This window comes from Aedes albopictus, chromosome 2 (assembly GCF_035046485.1).
Source record: "Aedes albopictus strain Foshan chromosome 2, AalbF5, whole genome shotgun sequence".
Lineage (NCBI taxonomy): Eukaryota > Metazoa > Arthropoda > Insecta > Diptera > Culicidae > Aedes > Aedes albopictus.
Genome location: NC_085137.1, coordinates 345,272,516 through 345,285,614, shown reverse-complemented (window position 1 = coordinate 345,285,614; position 13,099 = coordinate 345,272,516). Strand labels below are relative to the sequence as shown.

The 13,099-nt window shown below is 35.6% G+C and overlaps 1 protein-coding gene across 4 annotated transcripts in view; it reads right to left on the bottom strand.

Annotated features, from left to right (window-relative positions):
• LOC109430912 (sodium/potassium-transporting ATPase subunit beta-1-interacting protein) overlaps nt 1–13,099 on the bottom strand; it is a 371,063-nt gene that overhangs the window by 65,403 nt on the left and 292,561 nt on the right. For all 4 annotated transcript variants that reach the window (XM_062852657.1, XM_062852658.1, XM_062852656.1 and 1 more), the window contains exons 2-3: nt 5,601–5,738; nt 2,466–2,546 (exon numbers count right to left, since the gene is read on the bottom strand). In XM_062852657.1, coding sequence (XP_062708641.1) covers nt 2,466–2,546; nt 5,601–5,738 — 219 coding nt within the window. The remainder of the gene's footprint in view (nt 1–2,465; nt 2,547–5,600; nt 5,739–13,099) is intronic.

Here is a 13,099-nt window from a genome sequence, read left to right as displayed (position 1 = left end):
TTGATAAATTTCATATTTCTAAAAGTTGTAAAACTCAATATTGAGATAAAACTCAAAAACTGCTCTACTTAAAATTTTTTGAAGCACGGTTCCAAAATCAGTGCTAAATTATACTTCAAAAACTTTGGTCGTTGACAGAAGTTCACGACTTTCGTTTTATTTTGTAAACTAGTGTAATGATCAATTTAGCTAAAACAATTCAATACGATGATGAAACTGCTTCTGGATGCAACATTTTACAGACAACTGTGGGTGGAGCTTACTTGTTATCTATCTACCCATAAATCAGCACAACTACACGATGAAGGGAAACTTCATTCTTACTATGCACTCTACGGTTTCGAAACAATGCTATGATGCCAAATTACAATGAGATGCAGTGTGTAGTTTCATCAACTTATAGAGCTATAGAGCTCTGGATCGAGACGCAAAAAATCCTATTCCAGGACTCGAACCTTGAATCTTCGAATCGACAATCTCATACTCAACCATCTGCACTAAATTTAAAGTAATGCAGATGAGACAAAGAAGTGTAATGACGTTCAAATCATGGATAACTTTGTTTTATTTTGTGCTGGCAACTCTGTACAATTTTTACTATCAACGTGACAAACTTTTGATAATTAGTCAATGAAAACGAATTTCTACACTAAAATGACGTATGAACGAAATGTTCGTTACACATAGGAGCAATAGCTCATTAAATTAGTCACGTAAAACAATGTAAAATTACATAACTTTTACATGAAAAATCGTAAAAATATTGTATGTTTTCGTGATTTTTTAACGAAAATTGTTGAATAATTTTGAAATACGCAATTTAAACACTGTAGTATCTTCGGCAAAGTTGTAGAGTATTGTTCTAACTATATTTTAACGGCACTTTTGGTACCTTTTTGGTGCAATTTTCTGGATATTGAAGTACATTTTCGTGAAAATGCTCGAAAAAACACAAAATCGATTTGATACACCTCTAAACCTTTATCAATTTGGCTCATTTTTTGGACTGAGGCTTTTTTTTCGCATGTGGATTGATAATTTGATGTGACACGGGTAGGTAAAAAAAAAGTGAACAGGTCTACTACGTATGGTTTGGCGGCAATGGGAATGTGTTTAGTGGGTCGCGAATGTAAACCCGTCTTTGTCCCTACTTTCTCTAAAGAAGGCGGTCTCCAACCCCATTGCTTAGATAATCAGATTATCTCCCCATTATTAAAAAAACGAGATAGGGTCTTGTACCATTTGGGCAGGTGTACCTATTTTGGGCACTTGCTGCAATAACTGAGTCAATTTCAAACCGATTGGTTTGAATTTTTGTATAGAGTTAGATACTGTACGTGCCTAACACTATACAAAAATTCAAATCAATCGGTTTGAAATTGAGTTAGTTATAGCAGCAAGTACCCAAAATAGGTACACCGGCCCAAATGGTACAAGATCCTACGTATCTCTCCGGGTGCGAAAAATCAAGTAAATTAGTTTAAAATTGACAGAGTTATGACACAACTAGCCTGTGCAGCCTTCGATGCTGTCTTGCTCACTCCCACAGGAAATTTGACGTTTACTGAGGTCTCAGTTTTCAAAAATTACGAAGGAGTGAGGAGGATAGCAAAAACTGGTACACTGGCTAATAGAGCAACTCTTCAAATGATCCCACAGCCTACTATTTAACCCTCCTTTTGCATTAGGGTAATTTTTTACCTAAACCTTACACTACGTCAGTGAACTGTTTTCGACGTAATACATTTGGAAGATTAAAAGCCTTTGTTAAAGTGAAAGTAAAAGCAATATTAAAAAAATCGTAACCTTATGTAACTACATTGCTTATCACACAAAAATAAATGAAAATTATTATTTAGATGATACAAGCAGAAGAGTTAACATTACATTCGATCATTGGATCTACCAATACGATGGCCTCATCGTTTCCGACGAGGCAATCAAACTTTTCCTCACATTCCATACAATATATGGCAATGGAAATTATTTGTCGCAGGCCAGAAAATTCAGATGCCACATGAGAAGCAAACACTCCGGCAACTCGCGCCAGAAAACTTCTCCGAAGAACCAGGGCAAAGATTTTAATTAGATTTTGTTGCGAATTGTCGTGAATCAAGCAAGGAGAGGAAATTTCCGCACATTTTCACTTCGCAAAGAGCACTTTGAGAGGAAATTGGGTAGACTAATGAAACGAGTCGGAGAAAAATGCTAGCGAGTAAAGAAACGAGCTAATTGCCAACCTTCATCACATGGCAACTTCGCTGTTTGCAAGAAGACGACCGAAGCGCAGGAGATAGTGTCACTCCTAGCCGTGTATGGCTCCATCAAGATTCGTAGGAGTTTGATTAGCTAGGCAGTCAATTAGATAAGTGCCGTTTTCTTAGTTTATGCTGTAGTTGTAGTTGAACCAAGACTTGTCATGGGAGATTGCCTGAGTAGTACTAATATGTGACAATGATACTTACCCTATCTAAGACTCCTACATTTAAATAGAAACATATTAGAAATACGTTCCATCCTATCCATAAAAGATTCCATAGCGAGTACTGAAACGAGAATCAATGAAAACTATTTGTTAATTTCAGCTTTTTGTTGGTGAATAATAGAAAGATATAATCTAATTTATGACACAAATTTCTTGAAAGTACTGAACGCTCCCCAAAGATATGCACAAAACTTCCGATGAAATTATACGGTAATAAATTTGTTGGCGGAAGCAGTAGAATGCCGTAAGCCACCGCCTCTTCTTCTAGTTAAAAGCTTCTCAATCGCCGTATACAATCATGACACACGTACGTAGCCGCTACTTTCAACCTGAAGCATGTGCAACACAGAAGCTTACTCACAACCTTCCTATAAGGCATTTGTTATCCATCGTAACCATGTGAATCAGTTCACACATTGTTGTTGTGGGCTCCATAGTCATAGTCGAGTCGTGTCGGTCGAATACCGGAGGAAAAAAAGCTCCGGTAGTGACCGCCCACATCACAGCTCGGTCATAAACGCGGGCACGTACGTAGTTCGGGGTGGCTAAGCGATGAGTTGCAATCTTTATGGTTGGCTTTACGTCTCACCACAATAAAAACTTATGAGAGGGGCAGAGACAGGCTGAACGCCACCAGTTAAGTAGCCCCCGAGAATGATTATTATTAATTCAAACAGTACGATCATGCATAGGAAAGCAGATGCAGTTATTCACACCATTTGACTGTAAAAGCAGATTTTTTTTCAACTTCAGGTGAACCATAAAGCTACAATTATTGTTTTAAAAGTGACGTGATACAAACGTGTAATATGTCAGATGAAATCATGAGCTTGGAATATGTCTAATAACATGCATATTGGATTTGGATTAGATTGGATTTGGATTGGATTTGGATTGGATTTGGATTGGATTGGGATTGGATTGGGATTGGATTGGGATTGGATTTGGATTGGATTTGGATTGGATTTGGATTGGATTTGGATTGGATTTGGATTGGATTTGGATTGGATTTGGATTGGATTTGGATTGGATTTGGATTGGATTTGGATTGGATTTGGATTGGATTTGGATTAGATTTGGATTGGATCTGGATTGGTTTTGGATTGGATTTGGATTGGATTTGGATTGGATTTGGATTGGATTTGGATTGGATTTGGATTGGATTTGGATTGGATTTGGATTGGATTTGGATTGGATTTGGATTGGATTTGGATTGGATTTGGATTGGATTTGGATTGGATTTGGATTGGATTTGGATTGGATTTGGATTGGATTTGGATTGGATTTAGATTGGATTTGAATTGGATTTGGATTGGATTTGGATTGGATTTGGATTGGATTTGGATTGGATTTGGATTGGATTGGATTTGGATTGGATTTGGATTGGATTTGGATTGGATTTGGATTGGATTTGGATTGGATTTGGATTGGATTTGGATTGGATTTGGATTGGATTTGGATTGGATTTGGATTGGATTTGGATTGGATTTGGATTGGAATTGGATTGGATTTGGATTGGATTTGGATTGGATTTGGATTGGATTTGGATTGGATTTGGATTGGAATTGGATTGGATTTGGATTGGATTTGGATTGGATTTGGATTGGATTTGGATTGGATTTGGATTGGATTTGGATTGGATTTGGATTGGATTTGGATTGGATTTGGATTGGATTTGGATTGGATTTGGATTGGATTTGGATTGGATTTGGATTGGATTTGGATTGGATTTGGATTGGATTTGGATTGGATTTGGATTGGATTTGGATTGGATTTGGATTGGATTTGGATTGGATTTGGATTGGATTTGGATTGGATTTGGATTGGATTTGGATTGGATTTGGATTGGATTTGGATTGGATTTGGATTGGATTTGGATTGGATTTGGATTGGATTTGGATTGGATTTGGATTGGATTTGGATTGGATTTGGATTGGATTTGGATTGGATTTGGATTGGATTTGGATTGGATTTGGATTGGGTTTGGATTGGATTTGGATTGGATTTGGATTGGATTTGGATTGGATTTGGATTGCATTTGGATTGCATTTGGATTGCATTTGGATTGCATTTGGATTGCATTTGGATTGGATTTGGATTGGATTTGGATTGAATTTGGATTGGATTGGATTTGGATTGGATTAGGATTAAATTTAGATTGTATTTGGATTGGATTAGGATTGAATTTGAATTGAATTGGATTTTGTTCATTTTTTGTCAACCCTAAAAGATTTTAGGTAAGGCTCAAACTACAGAGGGCATTACGGAGCCTAATTAAATACAATACGTCCGTGTAGCTGCCGGCTTAGAATAGCACTACGGACCACCTGTTCCGGGGGTAAAAGTCCACCAAACAGGTAACCCCAATCCAAGGTGTCAGGCGACCCGTGCTGAGGGATGAATGGTTGAGGGGGTTTAAAACATGCTCGATCTTTAACGGAGCCCGTAGCGTGGGTAGATCGCCTTTTTGGGTTGCGTTGCGGTGTTAGATCTACCAAACCGAAATCTAGTGTCGTCCTATTTTTCAATTTTGGAATATGTGTTCTGATAATTATAGGCATTATAGTATTTAGTCCTTGCTACTGGTGTTGTGATGACTTCCAGTCTTTGAATAAAACTAAGTTTATCAACTTTACTTTGCATATAGTTAAAAACCTCACCATCTGAGGCTAAACTCAATGCAAAGGAAATCAAATTGGGTTAGGGATCCATGTATGTACTAACTCTTCGAAGACTGGAAAGTGCTAGTACGCAAGGAACATACTAGAATCCTTATTACTAAACACATGTTCCATTATTGGAATGGTATTGCTGCTAATGTTAAAACCCGGCTCTTTTACTGGGGAGAATTTAGCGGTAAACAAGGGTGATGCTAGGTTTCCGATGCATGGCCAATATCAGTACTCTTGTTTTGTTTTCTAAGAAAACAAAACAAAAACTGTATCAAAATCGATACTTTTTTGCCCCTCAATGGCAATTGAGTAATGCGACATGCACTACACTAAGGATACGGGTAATGTCACAATAGATCTAAAAACTGGTCGCAGTGACAAACCCGAACAGGAATAAAAAAAAATTAAATACAAATAAATTTATATAGAAATTATTCACTTACCGTTACTAAATACTTTGGACGATATTGATAGGCACCAAAAAATCCAAATATCACAAATATTATATGAAAGAAGTTCACCAGTATCGGTGCCCACATGTATCCGAGGAAGTCAAACACCTGCCGCTCGATGATGAATAACTGCAAACAGAGGAAAAAAGTGGAAAACATAGACATTAGTTCTCAAATTACGAGCTATTTATTATTAGCTTATTTTCGCGGTTGCACCCGCAGCGATAAAGCTTCAGGCTAAATGAGGGAGAAATTCACATCGAGCACCACTCAGTGACGATAGTGCTACGGGTAAATGTTTGATGATTGCCAGCAGCATGGAAATCTTTGTTTCGTCGACAAAGTGATTGCCTTGTAATTCAATCAGCCAAAATAGGTAAAACTTTCATGCTTCGTGCACCTCGGTTTCGTGGTTGGAGTCAATTTACTACTGCCGTATTTTAACCTATATTTAAAGTGTTGTAAATGAGGTTAGATCAACAACACGAAACTTTATTTTATCTATCGTAAAATAAGCTATCTGTGGATAGCCGTAGTTTAAATAAGACCTGGAAATGCACGCGAAGTGATTTTAACCACTATGAACAATTCCGTGGTAAAACACGTTAAAATGTGATCAAACTAAAGGAGTTTCTAATGATTTTGTATGTAAACAAAAAAACTAATGTAATCACACATTTTTTTTATATATTTTTATCTTTTATTATCGAATAATTTTCAAACTTTTTCGCCCCGAAATTTTGAAAATAAACACCTTGTAGTTCTTTCAAAGCCTGCTATAAGATTAGCTAGCGTTACTTGGCGTCTCACCAATGGACATTGAATGGCTTATTTTGCCATGCAATGTATTCAAGTTTAAATATTAAAATATTAAAACTATTCAAAATACTAACAATATAAAAAACATAATTTATATTAAAGATATAAAGAATGTGTGAAGAATTCTAAAGAAACATACATAAAATTAGGTTTTCTTTATCATGTGTTGTTTATGTAAATTTTATTCGAATGCAAAATTTTTGAATAATCTACAATTTCAATAATATAACACAACTTGTTTTTACTTTTCTTACACTCATAAGAAGAATATTAATTTCACTCGAAAAACCGACTTTTGATCCGACGCCCGGAGGGTCGAGTCTCATTTACCAATCAGCTCAGCTCGACGAACTGAGCAAATGTATGTATGTGTGTATGTTTGTGTGTGTGTGTGCGTTACTAAATATTAGCGCACGTTTCTCAGCCGTCTGTGAACCGATTTGAGTTCTCTAAGCACCAAATGAAAGCTACAACTTCCTAGTAGAACGCTATTGAATTTTATTTTGATTGGACATTTGATTACCAAGATATCGTTCGAAAAGTATTTGAGAGTACTACAATTTATTTTTTTTAGATTTTTGACAAAGTGTATCATAACAAATTTCTCAGCCCTCTGTCAACCGATTTGGGTTCTTTTAGCAGAAAATGATAACTACAACATCGTAGTAGAACGCTTTTAAATTTGATTTCGAATGGACGATGGTTTCCCCGATATATCCCGAGGAGTACTTGGGAGTAATATGGCTTAATGTTTGACAGATTTTTGAGAAAGTTTATCATAATAAATTTCTCAGCCGTATGTCAACCGATTTGGATTCTCTTAGCGTTAAACGAAAGCTACAATATCCTAGTAGAACGTTTTTGAATTTCATTTCAATTGGACATTTGGTTACCGAGATACCTTTCAAAGAGTACTTGGGAGTAATACAACTTAAATTTTGACAGATTGTTGACAAAGTGTATCTAATGAAATTTTTTACCCATCTGTCAACCAATTTGGATTCTTTTAGCACCAAATCACAGCCATAACACTCTAGATGAACTCTTAAATCATATAAAAAGGGCAAGTAATAAAAATACCATACCATGTAAGTAAATTTTTTTTGTATTTTATTTTTATATTTACTTGCTATCTTACATGAGCTACAATGAAAGATGTGAATGAATCTAGGTCGATTGAAGATTCATCAAAGGTCAATGATGCTACATATTTTGGAAACCAGTTTAGTGCCAAATTCACAATATTTTGTTGAATGACCAAAACAATCATTTTAATGAGTGTAAGAAGGGTTCTGTTCACGATAGGTGGATAAAATCAGGTTTTTTATGGCTTGTAATCTCACGGACTCAAGATAATTTACTATGGCATGTAACTAATCATAAATCGGTCATATTACATACCACATAACAATAGTATGTTCACACAATTAGTCTTGTAATTTCTATGAAATTTTCCTTTTTTTTTATTTGCATCATGTGCCACAGATGGTTCCTTTTGTACCAAAGTATCAAATCCAACTCAACGAAAACAAAGAAACACTATTTTTTGACCGCCAGATTTAAGGAAAACATCCCATAGTGGCCAACCCTCCTCATTGACCGTCGCGTCAGAACCCGTGTCCGATCGTACAAATTTGATTCCCAAAGCATAGATAACCGTCGGAGCACGCGATAGCGAAGGTCAATGGTATAGTCAGTGTCGGACGAGTTAGCATGTCATTCGAACGAGTGGAAAAGTGTCGATTCTGATTTGAATTGTTTATGTTGATTCTTCTGTTTAAAATGGGGTTGGAGTTCTTGTGAGTTATTATTAATGAAATTGAAATGCTAAGGTTGAATATAAGAATTGAGCAAACATTCTCTAATATACTTATTTTAGAGCTGTTCATAAATTACGTATACATTTCGCCATCTCAGACCCCAGCCCCCTTCCTACGTGGCTTAGGGTCAGTTCGCACATTACGTAACGCTAATATGGGAGGGAGGGGGTCTACCGCTGTGTTACGTTCCATACAAAAAGTCAAAATTCCCCATACAAAAGTTGTTACGTAGGGAGGGGAGGGGATCTAAAATTGAGAAAATTTTCGTTACGTAATATGCGAATGAACCCTTACGTCTGCGAGCCATTCCGGCAATTATAGGTAAATCAATTCTTTAAAAATCATAAGCGAATTTCCATGAATAGGCATTTTATAGATTTCGCCATTAGGGTGACCAATTTTAAAACAAAATGATCCAAAAAATCAAAGTTTTTTAAAAACTAAAAATAAACAAAGAAGCTTTCGAACCAGTTCACAGTGGCGGGCCTCCATACAAAGGTCGGACAAAACCTCAAATGCTAACCAAAATGGCTTAAATTCACAGGTTATGATGATTTTAGTGTCCTAAATCTATTTCTGATATGGAACTTTTCACACATTTTGATTTAACTATAACAGGGTGGTTCAAAATTTTTGAATCTGCTGATTATGGAAACATGTAAAAAGTAATCGGTAATAAGCTATCACGATGTGTTTTTTAACGTAGATTTTGATTAACCTTTTAATTTGGGAGTTCTTAAATCATGTACTGGTATTGAAGTTAACTATAATTGCTGTTAGGGTGGTCCAAAATCTTTAAAACTACATAAATCATTAGAAAAATTCGATTGCCTACGTTTTCTTTCAATGGATCAATTCAGATACACACCAATGTTGGCTGAGAAGAGGTGGTCTATTCTCAGGGACCGTCCATAGATCACGTGACGTTTTACGATGGGTACACAGCGGTGAGTTAACGATTCAAAATAGGGTCAGATAGTCTCATATAGTGAACTGCGTAAAATTTGAACTTCTTTTTATCAATCTCGTTTCAACGACTTCATATGTGCTCGTCCGAGTTTGGGTTGTAGTGTATGTACATTGATCTCTGTTATCACTTGTCGAAGCAACCAAAACAATCCTATCTATAAAGAAATGGCAATACATATTCGCAATATTGAATGGAGTTGTTGAAAACGATCATCATCATAACTCTGTGTGTCGTTAAGATATGTGGTCTACGAAATCACATGAATAACATACAATACCCGACTAGAAGATTTTAACAAAAATATAACATTATTATAACAAACCCTGATATTTATAACTCATTGTGATATAATCAAGTTTTAATATCTTTGGGGTTTAAAATACCAATTATACCATATTATGTTATAAATGTTGTTTAATAACTCATTGTGAAATAATTTAGTTTAAATTACTTAACATTCAGAAAATCATTTTGTACAATTGTATCAAAATATGATAGGAACTAGTTTTCTTGAAGCTGAAACTTATATCATAATTTGTTATAATATTGATCAGTTCATAACAAAATAGGTTAATATTTTGATTAAACCGGTGAACTTTTTGTTACAATTTTAGTTATTTTAACATCATCCTGCACCTAGTTTATAACATAATAAGTTATAGAAAATTTTTATAACATCATCACACAATGTATCATAAATTTGATAGATTTTTCTAATCGGGGAAACATTAATTTAAAAAAAAATATATATAAATGGTTTCACTCAAGAGCGTAAAATGTTCGTTTCATAAAATTGCGATTAAAATAATCAAAGCTTGCCTTGGTTATCGTTTTGTTACCGCGAAAAATATTTAACGTAGCGATTTACGCCGTTTAGTGAATTCTTTTTATATTTTATAGATGACAGTTGCTTTGAACTGTAGCGATGTGCGTGTAAAGGAGAAACGCGTAGATGTCGATGAATTTATGTCACTATATATAAACTATTATAAAAGTTCGTGAATAGATTGCTTCCAAGCTTTTTGAGCAATTCTAACGATTAAGATGAATCGAAGAAACGACCAGTTTAAGAAAACCAATGAGCAATAATTTGTAGTTATTGTTACATGTTTTTCAGAACTATTTTTTTTTGTCTTTATTTTTATGTTTAAAAGAGTTAGTTGTATGGTATGTGGGGGCAAGATGGGTCAGGGGGCAAGATGGGTCAGTACCGTTTTCAACCGTACTCTATATTTTTTGAATCTTTCAATAATTTTCCCAGATGAACGAAATGGATACACAAAAAAGTGATATATTGTTTTAAAATTTCTTTACGTTCCTTGCACAGAAAAAAATAAAATATTTTTTCGTTATACTCCTTATGCTATACATTCCATATAACTACGTGTATTGTGTAGACGGGGCAAGATGGGTCACCCTAATTTTTCGGTATGTTTGCATAGTTTTTAAAAATGTTTTATTCTTTATTGATAGGCTATTCTGTGACCTACATTATCGAAGCAATTAGAGCATTGAGAGTTTGTGAAACTATTTTTGAAATTTTCCTACAAAAAATATAAGTTTTCAAAGTCCGTTCTGTAGTGGCAAAGCGATGATGCCACCGTTCGGTAAAATGATAGAAACCCTGTGGTGGGTTCTCAGAGTATAGTTAGGAGAAAGAGAGTTTACGTAGAGCTCGGCTCGAGACACGTCTATCGGATTGAATAAATCAGTTTTAGTTTGACTTGCCACTGACTCGGACGTGTACCCTCGTTAATTGGAAGAAACCCCCTGTTACGGGGTTATTACAGTTGTCGACGAGAAGGGATTTTGAAGCCTTTTCCGCTTTTTTTTCGCGACCGCTTGTGATTCGTGAATCCTTTTGGCGTGATTATCTGCGTGAGTTGGTTTTTTTTTGTGCATCGGAATCGTGAAGTCGATAGTGATTTATAGGAAAACGCGTGCAATTAAGTTTGTTCCGACAGTGGTGAAGATTTTTTATTTTCCATCCATTTTGCAATTTAGCGTGGCGGAAAATCGCTTTGAAATTTTACGCTAAATTGCTTTTGTGGAAAGGATTACTTTTTCCCTGTAGTCCATTATTTTTTTCCAATTCCATAGAAGGAAGAATAAAAGACCTTTATTGTCTTTGGTTTCAAGTAATTCTTTTGTTGAATTATTCTTTTTCCTTTTTTTCTCCTTTCATCCACAGCGCAAAGAATTCGGTGAATAGGCAGACGCCAGTCCTCCATCGCGGTCAACTGTGGTAATCGCGAGGTAAAACCGCAGCCTAGCCACTACCGCTCTGTATGCGTGCGGCAAGAGAAGTTTGACAGTTCTTTGGTGAGCGTGAACATCGACGAAAGTGCATTTTTACGGACTGGGAGAACGGACGAAAGTGCATTCATTGTTTGCTGCTGGCTGTGGACCGTTTTCGAGGAAAGTGCATCGACCTTTTGTCATATTGTTGACATTTTTCACTGCGAGTGCACCGTCTGGCTGAACTTCAGTGCTGTGCGGATTGCTGTGCGAGATTTCCGGAGCTGTTTGTGGTTGTTGTTGCTGCTGTTGCGTGCTGGCCGTGAAGCTAGTGTGCTGCTCTGTTGCTTGGACTGTGGTTGCTGCCTGCTTTGGACGTTTTTATGCACTTTTGTTTGTGCACCGCCGCTGCACACTGGGGCAGGATTGAAAATACACGGAAAAAACCTCTAGCTCGTCGAGATGTCGAGATACGCACTTGGTGTCTTCAGAGAAAATATTTCTATGAACAAGGTCGATATTCTGAACGGTAGCATATTTTTCTTACGTTATTCGCATAAAAGTCCTATAAGCCATTTTGGCCATCTTTCATTTTAGCGGTATGGTGTCTTCGGCAAAGTTGTTCGGCTATTAATGCTAAAAAAGTTTGCCGAAGACGTCAAATTTCCAAAGCCTACTGTTCTTGAGATATTAGTCGTTTTATAAAATACCCACCTAAAATCGAGTTTTTTCATTAAATTACGTTTGTAAACAAATTTAATGTCCGTTTTCGAGTTATAATAATGAAAAATACTAAAATAAAACATATGTAAAATAAAGTAGTTGGAAAAAACAAAATATGCAGTGATTTTTCATAGAAAGTTCCTGAAAATCACGCAAAATGTATATAGGACGTTCTTGCAGTCGGGCAAGTTCGGGCAAGTTTTTTCATCGGCGATCACCTAAAAAATGCATAAGCTTTCAGGTAAATTTTTTTTCACCGACATGATATTTGATGATTTTTTTTAAATAGCGTTCAAAGTTTACTGTTTTGTGTGAATTAGTACAACATTTTTGCACATATTTTACCATGTTGTATGTTGCCAAGTGAACCATGAGAAGTATAAATGCAATCTAGTTACAGGTTTAGTCATTTTTAAGCTCCAAACAAATTGTAAAACACAAAAATGTCCTGAACACGCCATTTAGCCTTGGTTTTATCATTATCTTATATAATTTTATTTAATAGAATTATTTTTTGTGTGTTCAATGATCTAAAAACTCACTTTTATTGGCGTTTCGGACATTTTTGTGTTTTACAATTTGTTTGGAGCTTAAAAATGACTAAACCTGTAACTAGATTGCATTTATACTTCTCATGGTTCACTTGGCAACATACAACATGGTAAAATATGTGCAAAAATGTTGTACTAATTCACACAAAACAGTAAACTTTGAACGCTATTTAAAAAAAATCATCAAATATCATGTCGGTGAAAAAAATTTACCTGAAAGCTTATGCATTTTTTAGGTGATCGCCGATGAAAAAACTTGCCCGAACTTGCCCGACTGCAAGAACGTCCTATATACATTTTGCGTGATTTTCAGGAACTTTCTATGAAAAATCACTGCATATTTTGTTTTTTCCAACTAATTTATTTTAC